This window comes from Plecotus auritus (assembly GCF_963455305.1).
Source record: "Plecotus auritus genome assembly, chromosome: 4".
NCBI lineage: Eukaryota > Metazoa > Chordata > Mammalia > Chiroptera > Vespertilionidae > Plecotus > Plecotus auritus.
Genome location: NC_137775.1, coordinates 30,811,585 through 30,826,226, shown reverse-complemented (window position 1 = coordinate 30,826,226; position 14,642 = coordinate 30,811,585). Strand labels below are relative to the sequence as shown.

Genomic DNA, 14,642 nt, shown 5'->3' with positions numbered 1-14,642 from the left:
ATCTGGTGCTAGACCTAACATTCCCAAACACATCAGAACAATGACAAGAATCGTGTAGTGGATATCTTACTTCTGACCTTGAAAGGAAATGCCTTTGGTGTTTGAGATGACTATTCCTTCTCATGATATGGGAAGTTTTCATATTACTGATGGTATTTTCAGATATAAATGTTAAAAGTTTTCAAATGCCAACAATGGAATCATATATTTTTTTTCTTTTGTGTGCTGAGACAAGGTTTTTAATAAAAATCCTTGAATTTTTATTTATTTTTTATTTTTTAATTCTTTTGTTAATGCTTACCCAAGGGTATTTTCCCATTAATTTTTAGGGAGAGTGAAAGAGAGAGGGAAAGACAGAGAGAAACATTGATTGGTTCCTACCTTCACGTGCCCTGACCACGGCCTGATTCAGGGAGGAGCCTGCAACCCAGGTAGGTGCCCTTGACTGGAATCAAACCCAGGACCCTTTGGTCCACAGGCTGACGCTCTATCCACTGAGCCAAACTGGCTAGGACCATCCATGAATTTTTAGAATAAACCTTTTATAGTTTTGAAAAATTATTTATGTACTGTTGGATTGATGTTGCCAGCATTTTAGTGAAAGCAAGTGAAATTTTTTTCTTTGCTATGTTGGCTTTGTTTTGAGGGTTATATTAACTTTGAAAAATAATTGGGGAAGTGTTTCATCATTCTGTAATTTTGGAACATTTTGAATAACATGATAATTGTTACTAGAAAGTTTTCAAGAACTTGCTCATGAAACTCTCTGGATCCAACTCCTCTTTTGGAGATAGCTAATTGAACATTAAAAAATATCTTCCATAAATATAAGTCTGTTTCAGCTTTCTAATTCTTATTGAATTCTTTTTCCTTGAAAATTGTACATTTCTCCAGGTCCCAAGAATTTATTGCCATAGAGCTATAAAATATATTTTCATAGTTTAAAATTTGCTTCACATCTGTGCTTATATTTGTCTTTTATTCTTTGTCTTTCTTTTCAGTTAACATATCAGTAGTTTGCATATTTTAATTATATTTATATAGATGAGATATTATAATAATCAATTTATCAATTCCACTCTTGTTTTTCTACTGCTTTACATAGTTTCTGCTTTTGTTTTTATTAGTTCCTTCATTATATTTCTCTAAGATTTATTTTTATATTTTCTACTCCATATTCTGCATTAATATTACTTAAAATAATTATGGTCAAACATTTTGTAAATAAACTTTTTTCCCCCCAAAAATTATTCTTTTTTGGGTTTATCAGAAAGATACACATTTTTACAGTCAGCAAATTATAAGAACCAGGTTCAGTAAGCCCACTTTCAATAGGTAATAGAAACAAAGAAAGGAGACACGATATTGTTAGGGTTTGAGATGTACCATGCAGACATCAGACTAGGGATTGCTTGGTCTTTATTAAAATTATAGTTTGCATTTAGGAAACAGTTCACAAGATTAAACCGTGAGATACAAAAACATTCATGGATTTGACTAAATTGATGTACTTTTCGCTCACATTTCCTGTTTGAGGCAACTGTGACATTATTGCAATAAGGGTCACCACCGCATTTCCTCCAGGTTTATGCTGGGGCCCGGGTTCCTTTCTCCAGCCACCTGTAGGACAAATATGCGAATGCCTTGCTCTACATCTGCTCCTCTGATTTTCACAAATTTCTCAACAAGAAACACAACAGAATTTTATTCTTAATGGTATTACAATTGCACAAATTAAAATCCAATGAGCAATTTTAGTTTTAGAAACTAGAAGAGGGGGAAAATGTTATCATCAATCATGAATTTGGAAAGAGTTCTTTAACAAACCAGGAGGAGTTATTTTGGAAACAACTGTATTCTATTCTTATGTAGTCTATTTCTCTATAAAAGGTGTCCTCCCTTGGGCTGGGAGGTGGGGGTACATTCCACCAAGTTCTAAGAGTTCCGAGAGGCTTCCTCTCCTGTACTGCCAATGCCCCAGGGGAAATGGGGGTAATGAGTCTTCATGGCCACTCAGTCCAGCTCTTCCTTGTACGCTTTGATCTCATTCCAATTTAGGCTTCTCTTTCTCTTCTTCCATACCTAAAACATAGGCAAAATACTTTATTTGAACATCAGATTAAACTATGAGCAGCTTTGCCAAGCTGCTTTAAAAAAAAAACCACACCTCTCCTCTCTCCACTTCTCATCCACCCTCCTGCACTCACCCCTTTTCTCCAGTTGAGAAGGAAACTCATTTACTGCTTTCTCCAGAAACTTTCTCAGTGACCTCTCTCCCCACCCCTTTCCCTCAAATCAAGATAAAACATCTCCGGGACACACCCAGTCCTTGTGGCTTCTGGGAGTGAGGAACTCAAATTAGTTCTTGACTCATGGAGTTTGCTCAGAAACCCCAACCAGACTGCTTTGTAAGGAGCTTGTAGCGATAGGAGGTGCTGCTGATAGTTTCAAACAGACATTCTTCATTTTGATTTTATTCCTGTTCCTTCCCAAGACAAGGGCTCTAGGTGGTTAAAAGTCAAGCAATATATACAGTGCTAAGCTCATTGGGATCTTATCAGCCACAAGAACTGTTTATTTTCATACTCATCTGTACTTAAACTCAATTCTCCCTCTCTTCAACCCAAGCTTCATAGACTGTTTTTTTTTTCTCTTTTAAATTTTTATTAATTTTTATTAAAAAAATCTTTATTGTTTGAAGTATTACATATGTTCCCTCCCCCCTCCTCCCCCACATTGAACTCTTCTAGCCCATCCCCGCCCTAGGCCTTCACCACCCTATTGTCTGTGTCCCAGGGTTGTGCATATTGGCATATAAATTCTTTGATCTCTTCCCACTCATCCACCCTCCCCCACCTTCCCTCTGAGATTCCACAGTCTGATCCATGCTTCCATGTCTCTGGATTTATTTATTATATTCATCAGTTTATTTTGTTCATTAGATTTTACATATGATTGAGATCATGTGATACTTGTCTTTCTTTGACTGGCTTAATTCGCTTAGCATAATACTGTCCAGGTCCCTCCATGCTGTCTCAAAGGGTAAGAGATCCTTCTTTTTTATTGCTGCTAGACTATGTTTTTCTTCCTGAGAGACTCATATGGACCAGACCAGTAAGATCTCTGTCTATTGTATATAGTGAATAGCTAATGGTGTTTCATTTTCTTAGAGATGAAAATGTTCAAGTCATTCTTATGAATCAAAGTTAACCCTGGCAAATGCTTCCCACTTATTTTCTAGATAAAGATTTTTCTTCTGATACTAAATTCTTAGAGAATTTTTGCTGGAACAAAATAACCCCACATATTGCCTTGGAGGGTTTGTTGGTGTTCTTTCATAAACTGCAAGCTCTCTGAGAGCAGAGCCTTTACCTGCTTTATTCCAGATTATATTCCTAGAACATAACACAGGGTCTGCCTCCTAGTAGGGGCACAGTTCATCTTTACTGAACCAATTAATAAACAGTAAACAGAGAGGAGGTCTCAGCAGGCTGGACTAGAGGGAAAGCAGAACAAATATGGAACTTCCAATAAAAAAAATCATAAGCCTAACTGCAGAGGGTCACCATGATAGGGCTTCATTAGGAAGGAGCCCCCGACCCCGGCTCCTAGTAGCAGTAGAATGTGGATAACATGCTCTGAACAGGTGTCCTTAGATATTCTTTTAGGTTTGGTTTTCATGACTAAGGAACTGGCAGGGATCGGTACCACTTTTTCCAAAGTAATTTTCAGAATCATATTAAGGAAAACTTCAAATCCAGGAGTCAGGACATCTGAAGGGAGGAGGAGTAGGGTTGGGGGTGAGCAGGCAATGGCTTAGTTGTTGAGTAACCAAGGCAAAGGCAGAAAAACACTACACAGATTCCATTCAAACAACGCACATGACTTGGGTTCCCACTTCATCCCTGTGGAGAAACTATCAGGAGCTAACTGCTTGCTTTTCTTTTTCAAGTCTGTTTCCTCCTAAGTGTTTTCCTGCAGATGGGTTGACTTGGCAGCAAGAGTGGAATCTTCAAAAGCAGGGGTGGAGAACAGGGGGTTTTCACTGACCCAGACAGGGAAAACGGCTCCCCGCCTACTTTCGTTTGGCAGCTTGGAGGTAGAGGGAAAAATTAGACAGCTGTAAATAATATTTGGAAGAACCAGAGGTATAATTTCCACACAAACAGTTGAAAGAAACCTGTCACAGAGCTGAGGCAGGAGGTGCTTTTGGGAACACAGAGGAAGAGCTGATTGACACTGAGAGACTCAGTCACCTGTGATTCCCCCAAACTGGGAGAGGGGATCAACTAGAGGGCAGCACTGGGACACTGCAGGCCTGGGTGGGCCAGGGTGGGACATGAGCTGGATGGGCAGCTAGGGGAGAAGAAAGGTGGATGTTTCTGTCACATAGGCCTGGCTCTGGCCTCCTTTGTCCTTTGGTCTGCTTTCTCTGTCCTCACCCCAACCTTTCACCATTTGACACTTTCATTTCTGGTTGTATGACGTTTAACTTTAACAACACTTACCCATTGGAATTGAAATATTCTTTTTTAAAAAAATATTTTTTTATTGATTTCAGAGAGGAAGGGAGAGGGAGAAAAAGAGATAGAAACATCATTGATGAGAGAGAATCATTGATCAGCTGCCCCCTACTGGGGATCGAGCCTGCAACCAGGGCATGTACCCCTGACCAGAATCGAACTAGTAGGCCAATGCTCTAGCCACTGAGCAAAACCAGCTAGGGCGGAATTGAAATATTCTTAAAGTACAGGAATATTTCAGCTGTTGTAGGTTGAATTGTGTCCCCCACCAAATTCATCGGATGAAGTCCTTCCTAATGCCCAGGACCTTGGAGTGTGAGAGCAGGCCAAGGAGTGACTGGACAACTGTTTGCTAAAGAGATTAGGCAGATGACCTGTGGATCCAATTAATCATCTCCGCAGAGCCTGAAAAGACCTGTGGGGGACCCTCTGTCTGATGATTTGGACCCCCATGGATTACGTGGGAGGCCAAAGGGGTTTTGAAAAATTTGTACCAGCAGAAACACTGCCAGCATAGATGAACAGGCAAGATGAAATGGCAGGAGAAACGACTCCAAAGGCATTTCATGGGCTGGATCCTTCTTGGCTCCAGAGGGTAGGGCTGCTGCCCAGGGCCAAGGATGCAGGGCCACAGCCCCCTCCTGGTGAGTCCCAAGGACAGAACATTCAGCCAAAGAGGATTATTCTCAAGCCTTAAAATTGAATGGAATTTGCCCTGCTAGCTTTTCGACTTGCTTAGGAACCATGGCCCTTTTTTACCCTGTGATTTCTTTCTTTTGGAAAGGAAGTGTATATTCTATGCTTGTCCAGCCATTGCATTTTGGAAGCAGATAACTTTCTGTCTGGTTTCACAGGTTTATAACTGGAGATCAATTTTGCAATTTTGCTTCAGGATGAATCATTCCCCCAGTTTTACTCTTGTGTGATTTAGATAATATTTAAGGTAAGATTTAGGACTTAAGAGTTGAGTCTGGAAAGACTTGGGGTGCTATTGGGAATGCATTTTGCGTGAATAAAGGACATGAATTTGGAGGGAGGCTGAAGGCAGAATGTTATGGGCTAAATTGTATTTCTCCAAACTAATTCCCAGTACTTTAGAATGTGACTGTATTTGGTTCTTTACCAAGTTATAATGAAGTCACCGGTGTGGGCCCTAATCAAATATGACCGATGTTTTTATAAAAATAAATTTGGAGACAGCCTCACACATAAGTGAGAACTCCACGTGAACACGAAATGGCCATCTACAAGCCAAGTAGAGAGGCCTGGGACATTACTTCCCGCAGAGTCCCCAGAAGGAACCAACCCTCCAATACCATAATTTTGGACTTCTGGCACCCATGACATCTCTATTGTTAAAGTCTTCCAGTTTGTGGTACTTCATTGTAGCAGCCCTAGCAAACTAATACAATATCCACAAAGCCACATGGAGTTACTTTCTTTTCAAAAGAGTAAATGATTACCTATTAATTTAGCCTACTTTAAGGGCTCTTTTCTTAGTTCCTATCAGGTTGGTCTATATTGTTATTTTATAAGCTAGGTCCATGGTTCTGAGAGAACTTTCTGAACTCTCATGTGTCTGATTTTCCAATGGTGACATTCTTTTGGTTCACTAGAAATAACACTGGATTGAACATCCATCAGAAGGAGGTGGCTCTGCACCCACCTTTTTTGGTGGGTTACTTAAGATTTCTGGGCCTCAGTTGACTTTTTATAAAAGGTAAGGGGTGTCTTAGATGATTTTCTAATCTTCTTTTTAGTTTTAAGATTCTATAATAATGTGATTTTATCTCATAGTTGAGGACAACATAGTGTAACTAAGTGAGCCATTAAAATTCATTATGGATAAAAGGAAGGGAGCTGAAATGTGGAATTCCTACTTCTTGGGGCAATTTTGTTTGGGGTGTAAGTAAATGTACTCAGGATAGTAATACTGTACTGGATTGAATTCAGTTCATCCTAACAATATGCACACAAACACACATAGGACACACTTCTTTTAACTGGCAGTTTCAGATTCATCTACCTACCAAAGCAGACAGCTAATGGGACAGCAAAGTGGCCAGGTGAGGATTAGGGAAAATTAGACAGCCATCTAAAGGAGGCAACTGATACTCAAGTCCAAACCATTGTTGCCAGAAGACAACAGTGGGCTCAGTGTTGCCTGATCTTAATATATTTGAGAAGATAAAAAATTTGGCCTTTATGTGAAATCTTCCAATTTTGAAATGTTGGTTCCAAACAAAAGTCCCACTATGTAGGCCTAAAAAAGCTTTTTGGCAGGTAAGTTTTGGAGGAGGCCATCAGTTTGTGATCCCTCTCGGATATGAAAAAGATGGCCACTTGGCATAAAACATCTGTCCCCATGGAATTATCTAGATGGTCCCATGCAGATAAAATTAATCCCTATGCTTGACATGAGTTACAAAATGTTAGTCATCTTTAACTCAAGTTGCTGAAGAGAATGGCACAAATTAAATTGAACAGGTGATTCAACAGACCCCTAGTTTCACTATTCATTTTTAACTTCTCACTCAAAGCTGCTAAAATGTAGTATTATATTAATCTAGATTGGATTTTTTTCTCTCTTGCTTTTCAGGCCATATTCTCTTAGAAGTGGTAAACAATGGCAAATGACCAATAGAATCAAGCCCATCATATACCATATATTGGACATACAGTATTAGCTTAAATTGAATTATGGCCTTTCTCACAAAAACTTAAGAATGTTTACATTTTATTATTTTATTTTTATTTATTTATTTTTTATTGTTTGAAGTATTACAAATAGTAGTACATATGTCCCCCTTTTTTTCCCCATTGACCTCCCCCCGGCCTCCCCTACCCCCCAGTACATGCCTTTACCTGCCCCTACCCCCCCCACCCCCAGTGTCTTGTATCCATTGGTTATGCTTATATGCATGCGTACAAGTCCTTCAGTTGATCTCTTACAGCCCCCCCCCCCAAAACCTCCCCTGCCTTCCCGCTGTAGTTTGACAGTCTGTTCAATGCTTCTTTGCCTCTGTATCTATTTTTCCCCCCATTTCTTTCCTTTAAAAAATCTTGCCTCTGCAGACTAGAAATAAACATATAATAACAAAAAATGTTTGAGTCCCAATTTCAATGTCCAACAGTTCTGAGTCCCCGTTTCAATGTCAAACAGTTCCTTATGTGTACATGTCAGCAATGATATCTAGATGGTGAGCACATGGTGGCAATGCTATTTTATTTTTTAAAAAATATATTTTTATTGATTTCAGAGAAGGGAGATGGAGAGAGAGAGATAGGAACGAACATCAATGATGAGAAAGAATCTTTGATCGGTTGCCTCCTGCACGACCCTTACAGGGGATCGAGCCCACAACCTGGGCATGTGCCCTGACCGGGAATCGAACCATGACCTCCTGGTTCATAAATTGACACTCAATCACAGAGCCACACCGGCCAGGCTACATTTTATTTTTAATACATTTTGAAAGTTAGCTAAATACTTTTATAAATTAATTAGTAGAGAAAGATTACTATTCCCATTGAACAGAAAGGAAAATTATGAAAAGATTAATTTCTGGTCCCTCAAGCTGTGGCCTGAACTGAATAAAATATTTTGATACTTTTTCTAATAGACCACTTATTAAAATCAAGCCAGCTGCTGAGAAAAGAAACCCTCAAGTTCCTCTGTGCCATTTAACATTGGCTAACACTTTGACACATACCATCTTAGAAGATCCACACACAAAAGCAGTCCAATTCAGCAACTATGCAATGAGTGTTTTATTTGTCTAATTAGGTCACGTTCCTGGCATAGTGTCTGGCACAAAGTAGGGTACTTAATGTCTGCGGAACATAGATCAATTTCTGGTGAGGCCTAGAATGTTGTGATTAGTTCAGAGGAGATGCCCAGAGCTCTCTAAAATCCCCAAGTCTTCTTGTCTTTGGATGGATTACCATGAGGGCTCAAGTCACTACATATCTGTGCTCCTGCTTTTTTCACTTTCCCATTCTTATGTTATCTCACATACACTTTGGACAGGTTTTGCACGGCTTGGGTAAGATTATGTGCCTTGCCAAGATGGAGGCTCTGCTATAAACAGAAACAAAAGACAAATCAAAGCGTAGGTTAAAAAACTTGTTGCAGCAATGAAGTATTACCCTTTAGTGCCCAGACTACTTTGCCCTCGAACATGACAGTCACTGGTGAATCACGTGGCCTGGGCCTTCCGTGCTGCCTCGATGTCTAGCAGAATGGTGGTGAGATGTCTCTGAGGCTACTGCACCCGTGGAAAGGATGATGTAAAAAGTGCAGATCTGGGTGGCTTCCATCGAGACTGGTTACATTTAATGATTTGTCTATTTTGTTGGGGGTCCTTTAGCTAAGGCAGTACTTATTAATCAGAGTGAACTCCCTAAATTTTTTCCTGTTAACACTACATTTCTCACTATAAAATTTATGGACGTGGTTATTTTCTCTTAGATTTAGATATTTTACTAGCTAATAAGATTAAGTGAGTAATGAACCTTTCAGGTAACTGCCAGGAGCTCTTAAATTAACATTGTTATTACAAAAAAGTAACTCTTCCTAAGTGATCCCGTGCTACAGAAAAACTTTCCTTCGGTCTCTGCACACACTTTTTAAGACCGAAATTCTCTTGTTTTATGCTCCCCTAAACAATACTTACTTCTCTGTGTATCCCAGATATAGCTGTTCAGGGCTTCTCCCAGCAGGTACAGAAAGTTTAAAAAGATGGTTGTAGACCCGAAGAAGATGATTCTGGCTCCCGGGCCAATGTGTTCCAGGAAGGGGTACGCCCACATCCCGGTTACATGATGCACCCAACACACCCTGCAATGGAATTGCAATGGAGACAAAGACAGGACTTATTCTCATGTCAGATTTCAAAGTTGCTGATTTTACCAACAGGACCCCTCCCCCTATTCCAAAGCAATGCGTCACAGCTTTGCTTCTGAGACCTGGGAACTACTGGAAACATTGTTGTAATTCGTTTTCTTTTATTTTTTTCACTCTGAACTAATTTTAAACTCACTGAAGAGTAGCAAATATGGTATAGAGAGCTCTAGTATGCCCTTTGCTCAACTTCCCTGCCTGTAACATCTTGTATAACCATGGTAAAACAGAAGCAGTGAATCTTGGTACACAATACTACTGACAGATTTTATTTGGAATTTCTGTTTTCCCATTAATGTCCTTTATCTGCTGCATTTGGTGGTCACGACTCCTTACTCTCCTCCAATCTGGCAGTTCCTCAGTTCTTCCTTGTCTTTTCTGACTCTTGAAGGGTTCTACTCAGGGATTTGAAACTGTTGTTTGTCTAAATACTGTTATACAATCTTCTTAATCTCTTCTTTACATAATTATATCCGTCTATTTTTTTTTTAAAAAATATTTTTTTTATTGATTTCAGAGAGAAAGGGAGAGGGAGAGAGAGAAACATCAATGATGAGAGAGAATCATTGACCGGCTGCCTCCTGCACTCCCCCTACTGGGGATCGAGCCCACAACCCAGGTAGATGCCCTTGACTGGAATCAAACCTGGGACCCTTCAGTCCGCAGGCCGACACTCTATCCACTGAGCCAAACCGGCTAGGAATGATGAAGGTTTTCTTTTTAAAAAGTTTTCTTGACTTAATAGGTCATCAAGCCATCTCAGATGCAGAAGTCCTGTTATGTGGGGTTTCACCTGGATTGGTGTGAATGATGCATCTGCGTGTCCCAACAGGATGTGCTTTCACCATTTGTTTCCTTGATATAATCAAGGCTCAATTTTTCTGCACAAAAATGACTCATGGACTTGCTTATCTATTTCTGGAGACTTCTTGGTTCTTGGTTGACTTTCAATTTCTATCTCAATCTAAGGCCCTTTTGTCTTGATGCCCAAATAGCTTATGCTTAATATAATGATACCAATTTTAATTTTAGCCCCCCAAAATGATAACCATTGTGCGTGTTTGTGTGTGTGCATGTGCACATACATACATATGCACATGTTATAGTAACACAAGACTTCTAGGATGGTCTATTTTACTAAATGTAGCTCCAGTGTCATTCACTTTAATGAGCAATTAAAATTGACATTTGCCCTGAATGGTTTGGCTCAGTGGATAGAGCGTGGGCCTGGGGACTGAAGGGTCCCAGGTTCGATTCCAGTCAAGGGCATGTACCTTGGTTGCAGGCATATCCCCAGTAGGAGGTGTGCAGGAGGCAGCTGATCGATGTTTCTCACTCATCGATGTTTCTAACTCCTCTATCTCTCTCCCTTCCTCTCTGTAAAAAATCAATAAAATATATTTTAAAAAATTGACATTTATTAATGCCTCCTATCTGAGTGCTGTGATACACACTAGGGATACAGAAGTAAATGAGACAAAGGTGATTTTTGTCCTCATGCAGTACCGTCTAATGAGGAACACAGATATTAAAAAGGAAATAACTAGTGTAGTCAGAATTAAGAAAAGTTTAAGTGTCATGGATGTCATGGATGCTCAGAGATAATTTCCTGCTTTGGGGGGGAACTTACACTTACCATCAGTGTTTCTTTCTCTTATGTATTCAACTTCCTTTCAAATTAATTTTCTTTCATAACTGATAAATATGCTCAAATGCCTTTCAGTAAAGCACATCAAATTTTTTTCCATCAACTTCACAAATACTGCTCTCTATCTCTCTTTCTCTTAAAAAACAAGCTTCCCCAGTGAGTCCACACTCATTGACTCCATATCTACACCTTGCACTAATTCTCCACTCACAACAGTTCTTGGTACTCCACTAAAACACACTGGCACCCTAGCCCGGTTGGCTCAGTGGATGGATAGAGTGTCAGCCTGCGGACCAAAGTGTCTCAGGTTCAATTCCAGTCAAGGGCATGTACCTTGGTTGCAGGCTCCTCCCCAGCCCGGGCCCTGGTTGGGGCCAGTGCAGGAGGCAACCAATTAATGTGTTTCTCTCACATCGATTTTTTTTTGTCTTTCCCTCTTTCTTCTACTGTTCCTAAAAACCATTGGAAAAATATCCTTGGGTGAGGATTAACAACAATAAAAAACAAACAAACAAACAAAAAAACACACACACTGGCTCTCTGTCATCAGGTTCTCCCAGTTTTCTTCCTACCTTTGGCATTGTTCTCCTTGGATCTTTTTGTAAGTTCACCCTTTACTACCAAACCATTAAATGCTGAATTTCCTTAAGCTTTGGTTTTAAAACCTTCTTATAGTATGTATTCTCAGTTAATGAGCTTTTTCATGGCACTGCTTCATGTCTACTACCTGTTCACAGATATTTCAAAAATTTATGTCCCCATCCAGATCCCTACTCTGTTCCAGAACAGTTTATCCAACAGTCATCATTACATCTCATTTTGCACATCATAAAGATACCCCTGTCTTGATATATCTGCAGCCAATGTCATGCTTGTTTCCCTCAAACCTGGTCCTCCTCTGTTGTTCCTTATTCTTTATCCCTCTGAATGGTATTACCTCCATTCAGTTTTGCATCTCAAACCCAGGAGTCATCTTTGTTATTTCCCTCTCTTTCATCACACATTTTCAATCCATAACTTTGTCTTGTCAAGGTTATCTCACACATCTCTCCAGTAAGTTTATTGCTTACCATCTCCATCACCAGTATCGTACCTTGTATTACAATCATCCATCTCTGTCTAGAGTACTGTCATAGTTTCTGTCTTCATATCTACTTTTGTCTCCTTCCCATTTATCCCCACATCTGCCAGAGTTTTAAAGCCAGAAATCTGAACACATCAAGTCCCTGCCTCAAACATGTCAATGGCCTCCCATTGCTTTTTTGTTAAAGACCCACATTTTTAACAAGTCTAGAGTGCCATTCATAGAATGGCTTCTGCCTGATTCATCCCCCCATATCATTCCTTGCTTTTGTTACACTGGCTTTCATTTGCTTCCTTGATTTTGCCATGTTCCTTCCTGCCATGTGGCTTTTCATTTGCTCCATTTTTTTCTGTCTATGCTGTTAGTTACCTTACTCTTAGACTCATTAAATTATAGTTCTCCTTTATATCTTAGTTCAACTATTATAATGAAACAGTCATCAGTTAGAAAATTTTCTCTGACCTATTATATTAGATCAGATTTTATAAACTTTTTCAGAACCATAAAAAATCTCTTTTATATTAAAGCTATTCTTTTTATTAGTACTTAAATTTGAATGACATATTTACTTGAATAATATTTATCCCCCTTTATAGTATCTAAATATCTTACTATATTTTCAATACTTATCACAATGCCTGTCACATAGTAGGAGAAAGAATAAATGAATCAAGTTGCGTTTAAGCTGTGATAGGAGGAGTAAGAGTTAATTGAACAAAGATGGGAGACAAGAACTTTCTAGCCAAAGGGAATTGCATGTCAAAAGACCTGAAAAGAAGGGAGAGCTCCCAGATATTCAAGAAAACATTTTGTTGAGGTCAAGGGAGAAAGGGCATGAGGAGCAGGCAGACATTACACTGTGGGTGACTTTTTAAAACATGGTAAGAAATGTAGACTCTATCCTGATATGGACATCAGGAAGTCTTTGAGGAGTACTGAATAAATGTGAGACAGATCACATGGTCAGGAGAGTGGGTTACTGGATCTTTAGGAAGGATGGTTGCAAGCTGGTTGGTTGGCAGCTTAAATTCAACCACAGTGGGAGTTCTTACACCAAGGGCTGTCAAATGCTGTGCTTGGGTTCTCCTTCCCTCACTTCCAGAAAAGCTGGTTGTTAAACATTGGCCAGTAACCCACAGGTTACTAGCACTTAAAAAAAAGTAAGAATATAAGAAAAGTAAGAATAGTAAGAAAAATAAGAATAGAAGAAAGTAATAGAAAATATCAGAAGGACTTGAATATAATGACGATAAAAATGGTTTTGTGAGATTTCTGTTTCACTTGTGTGTATGTATGTGTACACACACATGCACATGCATGCTGGCTGGGCCATGTTGCAAAAGAAGTTATATATTTTTTATTCACAGTAAAATAAATTTGAAAGGCAGTGGTTTTGGAAATAGAATTAGAACTTAGTGACTGATTGGACTTAGGCAGTTAGGGAACTGAGATGAGTTAAGGATTAATCATAGATTCCTAGCTTGATTAAGTGGGTGGGGGAATGCTGCCATTTCCTGAGACAGGGAATGCTGTAAGGCAGCTGGTTTGAGGGGATGACGAGTTCAGTTTGGACATGTAGAGTTTGAGGTATCTGTAAGATATCCAAGTGGAGATATACTGAAGGCAGTTACCTGGGTTTGAACTGTAGAGAAAGGACTAATGTGGCAATATATATTGGGTGTGTTGGCAAAAAGATGGTGGTTGAAGCCACCAAAACAGATTGAAATCATCCAGGTAGAATATAAGGTATGAACAAAGTGAGTCCATGAGGGAGCCCTAAAAAATATCAAGATTTAAGGGATAGTTTGAGGAAGGTGAGCCTTAAAAGGAAACAAAAAAATGTGGGCTAGTGACATGGAAGGAAGACAGAAAAATGTGGTGTCTTGATGCCAATGAACAAGTGGTTCAAGGGTAGAGTAGACCACATTTATTAACACTGTAACATGGAGAACTGAGAATAATTAGAAAACAAACTTTGCATCTACAAAGATATTTTTCTGATTTCAAGTGTTATATGTATCATACAAATCTACTTTGGATGCTGAATGGATATAAATGATAAATAGTTAAGTAAAGACAAATTAACATGGTCAAACTTGGTAGCTCTTTATACCATATGGCCAAATGTCATCCCATCACACAGTTCACAAGTTATGGAGGTTACTGGAGCCCTCAACGAGCTGTAGTGAAGGAGACATAGCATCCCTCCCTTTCCTGGCTCTGTCACCCTTATATATTCTGGATAGACACACATACCTATTTTACTACTGAAGACCTGTCAGTTCTCAAGATTATTTAATCATTTAATTAATTAATTAATTAATTTTATTTTTTAAAAAATTTAATAAATATTTATTGTTCAGATTATTACAATTGTTCCTCTTTTTCCCCCCATGGCTCCCCTTCATCCGGTTCCCACCCCACCCTCTGCCCTGACCCACCCCTCCACTGTCCTCATCCATAGGTGTATGATTTTTGTCCAGT

General features: G+C 39.3%; 1 protein-coding gene across 2 annotated transcripts in view; it reads right to left on the bottom strand.

The window, feature by feature from the left end:
• Positions 1 to 292: 292 nt before the first annotated feature.
• Positions 293 to 14,642, bottom strand: part of AIG1 (androgen induced 1) — a 208,852-nt gene continuing 194,502 nt past the window's right edge. The window contains exons 5-6 of one of the 2 annotated variants that reach the window (XM_080664495.1): positions 9,200 to 9,363; positions 293 to 2,082 (exon numbers count right to left, since the gene is read on the bottom strand). In XM_080664495.1, coding sequence (XP_080520621.1) covers positions 2,045 to 2,082; positions 9,200 to 9,363 — 202 coding nt within the window. In that variant the 3' untranslated portion in view covers positions 293 to 2,044. The remainder of the gene's footprint in view (positions 2,083 to 9,199; positions 9,364 to 14,642) is intronic. The other variant, XM_080664496.1, reaches the window with a different exon arrangement.